This window comes from Camellia sinensis, chromosome 4 (genome assembly GCF_055761805.1).
Source record: "Camellia sinensis isolate YWXY chromosome 4, ASM5576180v1, whole genome shotgun sequence".
Taxonomy (NCBI): domain Eukaryota; kingdom Viridiplantae; phylum Streptophyta; class Magnoliopsida; order Ericales; family Theaceae; genus Camellia; species Camellia sinensis.
The window spans coordinates 63,220,454-63,231,348 of record NC_138964.1 but is presented as its reverse complement, the minus strand read 5'-3'; the positions used below and the strand labels follow the sequence as shown (position 1 = coordinate 63,231,348).

General features: G+C 33.6%; 2 protein-coding genes across 2 annotated transcripts; both read left to right on the top strand.

Annotated features, from left to right (window-relative positions):
- Positions 1 to 2,689: 2,689 nt before the first annotated feature.
- On the top strand, positions 2,690 to 3,700 carry LOC145823801 (uncharacterized). Its single transcript, XM_082923322.1, has 2 exons — positions 2,690 to 3,270; positions 3,361 to 3,700. Exons 1-2 carry the CDS (start codon positions 2,690 to 2,692, stop codon positions 3,698 to 3,700), a joined length of 921 nt encoding a protein of 306 aa, XP_082779448.1.
- Positions 3,701 to 5,796: 2,096 nt separating this feature from the next.
- Positions 5,797 to 6,375, top strand: LOC145823800 (uncharacterized). Its single transcript, XM_082923321.1, has 2 exons — positions 5,797 to 6,051; positions 6,193 to 6,375. The coding sequence occupies exons 1-2, from the start codon at positions 5,797 to 5,799 to the stop codon at positions 6,373 to 6,375; spliced, it is 438 nt and encodes a 145-aa protein (XP_082779447.1).
- The last annotated feature ends 4,520 nt before the right edge of the window (positions 6,376 to 10,895 follow it).

Sequence of the window (10,895 nt, the reverse complement as noted above, 5' to 3'; positions counted from 1 at the left end):
ATTAAAGAAAAGAAACCCAAACCAAGGAAGAGGGAGGATTCATAAGAGTGGTGGTTTTGCTTTATTCATCACTTAGGTAAGATTTATTTTATTGTATTCCTATCTATGATTTTAGTGTTAATATATCAATAGATGATTTTATGGGCATATATGATTAAATAGATATATTGATGTAGTCTATGTTGGGGGTCTCAATTTTGCTCAATTTTAGAGTGTATTTTGCATCCCATTTGGGTGGTTCATATTTTGAGATTGATATGTGATGGGTTAAGTTTAATGGTGGTGTATTTGTGGGATACACGATTGACTACAAGCAATTACAAATTTTGACATGTATATAAACAACAAGAGAATAATATGGGTTGAGAATTTCTGAAGCCGTGATGGCTTTGTTTTGATGCTAAATCGTGGGAGTTCCTAATAGACTATTGGGTTAATTTATTCTATTGTTGTTACAAGAAGAGATGGATGGATGCACATAATAATTGTTTATGCGGTGTAATATTTTATTAGGTTTATGAGATTGAGGTAGATCTTGGTAAATTGAGATTAGCTTGGAAAATATTATTTTAGCTGTTCGAAGGTAAGTAACCCTCTATCACTGTTGGTTCATTTTTATTCCTACTGAATCGTTTAAAATTATAAATATTTATTTATAGCTTTCATGTTCTCTTAAAATAAAATATGGGTCAAATATAAAACAACATCGAATATTATTATGAAAATTATTTGAATATTTTGTGAAACTATTCTGAAAATTGTACCAAATGTTTATTCCGAATATATCGAATATTTTATTTAAAAGTTGTGTATTGTTTGAATTTTGAACATCACTCTAGTTTGACTATGATTTGGACCCTAGCCAATGGGGGTTATTTATTGGCACAGAAACTAGTTTCTTTTGGGGCTTTACCACCGGCCTATGTGTGGTTCTGGGCCTTGTCACGGGCTAAGTGACCGTAGTCATTAAGACTTTGGTTTTTTGAATCAAATCATTGAATCATCTGAATATCGAACCATCGATTTGAACAACGAATTTCCTTTGAATTATCTTGTTGGATTTTCAATTAAAATGTATTGTACATTGTTTATTTTTAGCTATGAAATCGTCTTACAAATAATTGTTCATTTATTGAACTGTAGAAAAAAAATTATATTTATTGGTTATCGATTTATTTATTTATTTTTGTATACTTGATCCAGCTAGCAGTGATTGTTGGTTATTTACTGGGCTATCTAGCTTACTCTTATTTTTTTTTTTCAGATTCTGAAGAGTAGAGCTGCACGGGATCTTTTTTTTACATGTGGGAATGCCGAGAGTAGGACCATGATTTAAGTACTTGGATTATTGTTTTGTTAGTGGATTAAATTGGTGAATTTGGTGGACATTTTCATATGAGAACTATTTATTTTTATGAATTTTGGCATTATGACAACTAAGGATTTAATTTGAGTATTTCATTTTGTGGGTTATGTGATTGGATACTTAGCCTTGCATGCTCACTTATATGAGTGTGCGGCGTTGTCACAGAGCTTGGGACGTGACAATTTTATGGTATCAGAGCCAAGTTGTAATTTTAAAGGCTGGTATAAAATAGTGGTGAGATTGGGTAGATGTAGGATTGGGAACGCTTATAATTTGATATAATGTTATTTTTATTTACTTGTCATAGGGACTTGAGAATAGAATAAGATGAGATTTTATTATTGATGCATTTAGGTTGCAATGGAACATGAGGAGACATTGGCAAATATGGCTAGGAATACACGCCAGGGTCAAACGAATCGACGGACTGGTAATAGTAATCAGCGAGGGAATGTGACTAATAATGGTAGTGGTTCTCAAGCAGTTGGAGGAAATCAGGGGCAAGAGTTGGGACACCAAGAACAAGCTGCAATCCCCAATCCAATTGAAATGGTTCAAGTGCTTCAAACGTTGGCCGGGGTGGTACAACAACAAACCACCATAGGGAATAACTTGACTAGACTTATGGAGCAACAACAGCGGATGCAACCAGGTGTTGGGCCACAACCAAGGCCACGTTGTAACATTACCGAGTTTAAGAAGATAGCCTTGGCATTTGACGGAGCCACAGACCCTTTGGAGGCTGAAAAATGGTTGACAGAAATGGAGAAGTTGTTTCCCGTTTTTGAGTGTACGGATGATCAGAAGGTGACCTATGCTACGTTTATGCTACAAGGGATAGCTAATGATTGGTGGCAGATGGAGAAGCGCATACACGAGCATGATGCCAACCCCTATACATGGGAAAGGTTTAAGAAGGCATTCAATGAGAAATACTTCCCTAGGAGTGTTCGTCTACAAAAACAGAGGGAATTTTTGAAGTTAGAGCAAGGGAATAAGACGGTTGCAGAATATGAAGCTGAGTTTACGAAGTTGTCTAAATTTGCATCAGCATTTGAAGCAGATGAGGATAGCAGAGCACGAAAGTTTGAAGGTGGACTAAGAACGAACATTATGCAACAGGTGGTTCCTTTCGAGTTACCTACTTTTGGAGTAGTGTTGAATAAGGCTTTGCTGGTTGAGAGTGGCCTCACTAGAGCCCAAGAAGAGAAATAAGAGAATTATAAGAAGAGGCCTAGTTCTTCTAACTTCCAAACTAACAATTCGAAGGGCAATGCTAAGAGACAAAACACTTCTTCGGTTGGGAGTTGGGGAAGTCGAACTATGGGTAGTAGTGTTGATAAGAAGAATGATCGGGTACAATGCACTAGGTGTAATGGATTCCATCGGGATAGTGAGTGTCGTTGGAATACTGGGGCTTGTTTCTCTTGCGGGCAACAGGAGCACATGATAGCTGATTGCCCTAATCGGAAGGAGCATGAGATTGAACAGAAAGCAAGGACAAATAAAGGAGCATCAACAGACAAAGGGTCTTCAGGAAGTCAAAAGAAAAATAGAGGTCATAAGCCAAAGACTCAGGGTCGAGTGCACGCACTCACGCAACAAGATGTTCAGACTTCCAACACGGTGGTGTCAGGTACTGTTTTAGTGTCTTTTGTTTATGCACATGTGTTATTTGATTCTGGCGTTACAAATTCATTTGTGTTTATGGGATTTGTTAAGAAACATGGATGGAAATGTGTCTCTAGAGAGATCGACTTATGTGTTGAAACCCCGATAGGAGGGGTTATAGTTGCTGACTTAATTTGCAAATCTCGTGTGGTTAGTATAGATGACAGGAAATTGCTTGTAGACTTAACTATTTTAGATATGCGGGACTTTGACATAATTCTTGGAACGAATTGGTTGGCAACCAATTATGCTTCTGTTGATTGTTGAGGCAAAAGGGTAGTATTTCAGATTCCTAATCAACCAGAATTTTGCTTTGTGGGTAGTGGAGTTAACACTCCTCTTCTGGTAATCTCAGCTTTGCAAGCTAGACAGTTGTTAAGGAATGGTTGCGAGGGCTATTTAGCTTCTGTGAGAGATACCCGTGAGACTGAATTGAAGTTAGAGGATATTCTAGTTGTGAAGGAATTTTCTGATGTTTTTCTTGAAGAGTTACCGGGGTTGCCACTAGATAGAGAGATTGAGTTTGCCATTGAATTGATACCTGGCACGGGTCCTATCTCCAAGGCTTCGTATCGGATGGCCCCAGCAGAGTTGAAAGAGTTGAAGGAACAGTTACAAGAGTTACTAGATAAGGGCTTTATTAGGCCTAGTGTTTCTCCTTAGGGTGCGCCCGTTTTATTTGTGAAAAAGAAGGATGGTAGTTTTCGCCTTTGCATTGATTATCGAGAGTTGAACAAGGTGACAATCCGAAATAAATATCCTTTGCCTAGGATAGATGACCTATTTGATCAGTTGCAAGGAGCACAAGTCTTTTCTAAGATTGACCTTCGTTCTGACTATCATCAGTTGAAGGCTAAGGCGGAAGATATACCTAAGACAGCTTTCCGAACTAGGTATGGGCATTATGAATTTTTAGTGATGCCGTTTGGGTTGACCAATGCGCCTGTAACTTTTATGGATTTAATGAATAGAGTATAAACCCTTCTTAGATCAGTTTGTGGTAGTTTTTATTGATGACATTCTTGTGTACTCAAAGTGTAAAGAGCAGCACGAAGAACATCTGAGAATAGTGTTGCAGATATTAAGGGAGAAGAAATTATTTGCTAAATTAAAGAAGTGTGAATTTTGGCTGGAGAGTGTATCATTTTTGGGTCATGTGATATCTAGAGATGGGGTGTCTGTTGACCCCAAGAAAGTGGAGGCGGTGGTAGAGTGGAATAGGCCTACTAGTGTCACTGAAATTCGTAGCTTTTTGGATTTAGCAGGTTATTATAGAAGGTTTGTTGAGGAATTTTCCCGAATTTCTATGCCTTTGACTCGGTTAACACAAAAAAAGGGTTGAATTTGAATGGTCTGATGATTGTGAGAAGAGTTTCTAGGATCTAAAGAGTCGATTGGTGTCTGCTCCAGTACTTGTAGTTCCGTCCGAAGATGAAGGTTTTACCATCTATAGTGATGCATCGAAGATGGGCTTGGGTTGTGTCCTAATGCAGAATGATAAGGTAGTGGCATATGCGTCTAGGCAATTGAAGCCATATGAGCAAAATTATCCTACGCATGATTTGGAGTTGGCTGTCGTGGTGTTTGCATTGAAAATCTGGAGGCACTATTTGTATGGGGTGAAATGTGAGATATTCACTGATCATAAAAGTTTGAAGTATATTTTCACTCAAAAAATGAGGCAAAGGCGATGGTTGGAGCTATTAAAGGACTATGATTTGACTATCAATTATCATCCAGGAAAAGCCAATGCAGTAGCGGATGCCTTGAGTAGAAAGACCCCGAGTAATTTGGCTACCTTAATCACTGACCAAAAGAATATCTTGGAGGACTTACAAAGGTTGAATATTGAGATTAGATGACATAGCCATGGAGTGCAGTTGGCAAACCTTAGAGTTCAACCCACATTGATTGATAGAATCAAAGATGCTCAGGGAAGAGATCCTCAGTTGCAAAAACTTAAGGCTGAAATCGAAATAGGGCTACAGATGGAATTTTGTATGCATAAAGATGGAACCTTGAGATTTGGAGAGAGGTTGTGCATGCCTAATGATTTAGAGCTCAAGAGAGAAATCCTGAGAGAAGCTCACAGTTCAGGATATACTGTACATCCAGGGAGCACTAAAATGTATAAAAACTTGAAGAGGAACTTTTGGTGGAATAATATGAAGAGGGAAATTGCTCAGTATGTTGCTCAATGTTTGGTATGTCAACAAGTGAAAGTTGAACATCAGAGACCTGCAGGTAAGTTACAACCTCTTCCTATTCCCGAGTGGAAGTGGAAACATATTACCATGGATTTTGTGACAGGGTTGCCTAGGACCCAAGGTGGTAACAATGCTATTTGGGTTATCGTTGATCGATTGACCAAATTCGCTCACTTTCTAGCTTTTAAGGTAGGGTTCTCCTTAGAGAAGTTTGCAAAATTGTATATCAAGGAGATTGTGAAGTTGCATGGTATTCCGGTGACCATAATGTCTGATAGAGATAGCAGATTTGTATCTATGTTTTGGAGGAGTTTGCATACAGCTTTGGGCACTAGTTTGAATTTTAGCACTGCCTTTCATCCTTAAACTGATGGACAGTCAGAGAGAACTATTCAAACCTTGGAAGACATGTTGAGGGCTTGTGTTATCGATCTTGGAGGTTTTTGGGATGAGCATTTGGCCTTAGTGGAATTCTCTTATAATAACAGTTATCATGCGAGTATTCAGATGGCACCATATGAGGCTTTATATGGACGAAAGTGTAGATCACCTATGTGTTGGGATGATGTCGGTGAAAGGAAGTTGTTAGGGCCTGAGATTGTGCAACAAACAGTGGACAAGATCAATCTTATTAGAGAGCGACTTCGCACGGCACAGAGTGGACAGAAAAGTTATGCAGATAACAGGAGACGCGATTTGGTGTTTGGGGTTGGAGACCATGTGTTCCTTAAGGTGTCCCCTATGAAAGGAGTAATGAGGTTTGGTGTTCGTGGTAAACTGAGTCCTAGATTTGTTGGGCCATTTGAGGTTTTAGATCGAATTGGTGAGGTAGCTTACAGACTTGCCCTACCACCTTCACTAGCTGGAGTTCATAATGTTTTTCATGTTTCAATGTTAAGGAAGTATATACCAGATCCTAGTCATGTGATTGATTATGCATCGTTGCAGTTTAAGGAGGATTTGACATATGAGGAACTCCCTATACGAATTGTTGATAGGAAGGATCAGGTTTTGAGGCGTCGAGTCATCCACTATGTTAAGGTTCAATGGAGTAATCACTCAGAAAGAGAAGCAACTTTGGAACTCGAGGATGAAATAAAACAAAAGTATCCACAACTTTTTGAGACTTAAGGTATGTCAAATTTCGAGGACGAAATTTCTTTTAAGGAGGGAAGGATGTAAAACCCAAGTTGTGTAGGATTATTTTATTGGATAGATTAGTAATTTAATTAACTTATATGAGTCATTTATTTATATCAAAGAATTAGTTATGAGATGGCATTATATTTCCTATTACTTAGATGGGTAATTTTGTAACTTTGAGAAATTAGGTTAATAAGCCCACCTATTGTGGCTTTAAGTCTTAGAAAACAAACAAAACAGAGGCTATGAATTGCTCCATAGGCGGCTAGGGTTTGAGAAGGTAAAAGAAAAAAAAAAGAAAAGAAAAAGAGAAGAGAGGCTTGTGCTGCAGAAAGGGTTTGGAAGAGTTAAAGGTGAAGGCAGCAAACAAGGGTTTGGAAAAGTTTAAAATTAAAGAAAAGAAACCCAAACCAAGGAAGAGGGAGGATTCATAAGAGTGGTGGTTTTGCTTTATTCATCACTTAGGTAAGATTTATTTTATTGTATTCCTATATATGATTTTAGTGTTAATATATCAATAGATGATTTTATGGGCATATATGATTAAATAGATATATTGATATAGTCTATGTTGGGGGTCTCAATTTTGCTCAATTTTAGAGTGTATTTTGCATCCCATTTGGGTGGTTCATATTTTGAGATTGATATGTGATGGGTTAAGTTTAATGGTGGTGTATTTGTGGGATACACGATTGACTTCAAGCAATTACAAATTTTGACATGTATATAAACAACAAGAGAATAATATGGGTTGAGAATTTCTGAAGCCGTGATGGCTTTGTTTTGATGCTAAATCGTGGGAGTTCCTAATAGACTATTGGGTTAATTTATTCTATTGTTGTTACAAGAAGAGATGGATGGATGCACATAATAATTGTTTATGCGGTGTAATATTTTATTAGGTTTGTGAGATTGAGGTGGATCTTGGTGAGATTGAGATGGATGGATACAAATTTACCAAGATCCACCTCAATCTCACAAACCTAATAAAATATTACACCGCATAAACAATTATTATGTGCATCCATCCATCTCTTCTTGTAACAACAATAAAATAAATTAACCCAATAGTCTATTAGGAACTCCCACGATTTAGCATCAAAACAAAGCCATCACGGCTTCAGAAATTCTCAACCCATATTATTCTCTTGTTGTTTATATACATGTAAAAATTTGTAATTGCTTGTCGTCAATCGTGTATCCCACAAGTACACCACCATTAAACTTAACCCATCACATATCAATCTCAAAACATGAACCACCCAAATGGGATGCAAAATACACTCTAAAATTGAGCAAAATTGAGACCCCCAACATAGACTACATCAATATATCTATTTAATCATTTATGCCCATAAAATCATCTATTGATATATTAACACTAAAATCATAGATAAGAATACAATAAAATAAATCTTACCTAAGTGATGAATAAAGCAAAACTACCACTCTTATGAATCCTCCCTCTTCCTTGGTTTGGGTTTCTTTTCTTTAATTTTAAACTTTTCCAAACCCTTGCTTGCTGCCTTCACCTCTAACTCTTCCAAACCCTTTCTGCAGCACAAGCCTCTCTTCTCTTTTTCTTTTCTTTTTTTTTCTTTTACCTTCTCAAACCCTAGCCGCCTATGGAGCAATTCATAACCTCTGTTTTGTTTGTTTTCCAAGACTTAAAGCTACAATAGGTGGGCTTATTAACCTAATTTTTCAAAGTTACAAAATTACCCATCTAAGTAATAAGAAATATAATGTCATCTCATAATTAATTCTTTGATATTAATAAATGACTCATATAAGTTAATTAAATTACTAATCTATCCAATAAAATAATCCTATACACAACTTGAGTTTTACAGTATAATTATATCAAACTTATAAAACTTATTATATCTTTTCTAAACCTCAAGAGTGATTAATGTGATTTACCTTTTTTTCTACCCTAGCATAGTGATTGTCATTAATATTATTATTGTGCTTACATGAACGAAAAATTATTAAAAAAAACAATAAAAAAGGTGATATTTTATAGTTAATAAGATTTAGACCATAGTAATTATAAAAAATAATAATTAACCATGTCCACATCCACCAAACCAATTGGTTTAGTGGTTAAAGTTTTTTATTGAATTCTTGGATAAAAAGATAACAGGAAAGGCTTCTAACAAGAATTGACCAATACACAATATCTTATTGGTTAAACCAATAATTAAGGTGATCTTATTGAAACTTCAAAATGAACCACTCAAGTATTGTATATTGTTCACAACTGTGCGAAAAAATTTACACTCACAAGAAGTAAAAATGATGATTTCTAACAATCTTTCTATTCATTCACTCATTTGTCAATCAATGTGTGATATGAAAAAATCTTTATTCTACATCAAAATGTGAAAACTCTCAACTAATTTTTTTTTTTTTTTTTGGGGGGTAAATTACACTAATAGTCCCCATAGTTTGAGACTCGTGTCACTTTGGTCATTGCCTTTTTAATTGTGATACATTTGACCTTGAATTATGAATTTTGTTCCAAATAAGGACAATTGAAAATATCATTGTTTAATTTTAAGGGCAAAATCGTCAATTTAATAAAATATAAACTAATTTGACAAAAATAAATGTCAAAAAAATATTTTTATCCACCATTGATAAAATTATGTAAAATTGATAAAAATTAATAAAAATTACATGATACATTTTTAAAAATTAATTTTATTTAATCATTATCCAAACACATAATAAAAATTAATTTGGTAAAAAAATAAATAAATGTCTAAAAGATTTATCAATTTTATATAATTTTATTTTTAGTTGGTAGAAATAATTTTTAAAAATTCAAAAATATTTGGTTGACATTTATTTTTGTCAAATTAGTTTATATTTTATCAAATTGACGATTTTACCCTTGAAAAATCTAATGATATCTTCAATTGTTTTTATTTGGAACAAGAATCAAAATTCAAGATCAAATGTGTTACAATTGAAAAGTCAGGAACTAAAATGACACAAGTCTTAAACTATAAGAACTATTAGTGTTATTCACCTTCTTTTTTTTTTTTTAAAACAGTCAAATAAGATAAAAATAAGAGAAAGCAAAATTACAACAATAATCAGCTTGCTTGTTTTCATTTTTCAGAAAATTCTACTTTTTTATTTTTCATATTTTTTTATTTTTACTGAATTTTTTTAATATTTTAAGCAATTATTTTACTTTTTAGACACACCTAACATAAATACACCTAAAAAGTAAAAAAATTGTAAAAAAAATCTTTTAAAAATTCACTAAATACTAAAAATATAAAAAAATACAAAAATTCAGTATATTTTTTGTATTTCTATGTATTTATTAATTTTTTAAAATATTTTTTCACAAATTTTTTACTTTTTAGATACATCTAACTAAGGTGCATCTAAAAAAGTAAAAAAAAAATGTTTAAAATTTAAAAAATATGCACTAAAAACAAAAGAATACGAAAACCAAAAAATTCAATTTTCAAAAAACTTAATCCAAAAAACTTAAATCAAACACACTGAATGAGACTTAAATCTGAGGCCAAGTTTGGCATGACCTAAATAATACAAAAAATTAAAAGTCACTATCTTATTTAAGTCGCATCATCTTATTTAAATCACATCACCTCTCTAACACATCACATCAAACCTAACCCAAACCCAACTCATATAAACTAATAAATCAAAAAATATATTTTTTTAAAATATCCCAAACCAGCCTGAATATATCACCTAGTAAAAGAGCGATTCATCCATCAAATCAACCCCTCTCGTGAAAGATTAACATAGTTATCGAAAACACAAATTATTGTTTACTACATTAAAAAAACAAAAAAACAAAAAAAACTCTACCCATTTATAAATGAATGTAAGTTGAAACGTGGTAAATATAAAATAAACTACCATGTATGTGGTATCTCAAAGCTCCTTTTTGCAAGTAGCTCCAATAATATGTTACAATTATACTCTTGGCAAATGCGTTTTGTGGGTTAGAATTTATAAAATGATAAAATAGACTAAAATAGTCAATAAAATAAAATGTCACATCAAATTTATAATCATTTTATTTTTTTTCTCGCAAACATCACATCAAATTACAAAAAAATCTAACTATCTTCCCAAACACACAAATTTTAACCTACTAAAATAGACAAAAACTAAAATAACCTACTAAAATACTAACAACTTCTCAAACACCCACATAGTCTATTTAATTATCAATTTAAAGCATTTTGTATGGAGGAGGGTAAAAATATTTGAACTACTCAAGAAATTGTTGATATATATTAATATTATTTAGCAGTAAATAATTAGCAAAATTAACATCTTGATTGTTGATTGTCTTAAATTTGACTTTCTTAAATGGGTATTGCTAACAAGTAAAAAATAAAAAAAAATAAAAAACACACGACACTTTTCACTCAATTTAATATATTTTTACTGAAAATTCTCAATAATAATGAAATTTCTCAACTATTTTTCTTAAACAATAGTATATGTTG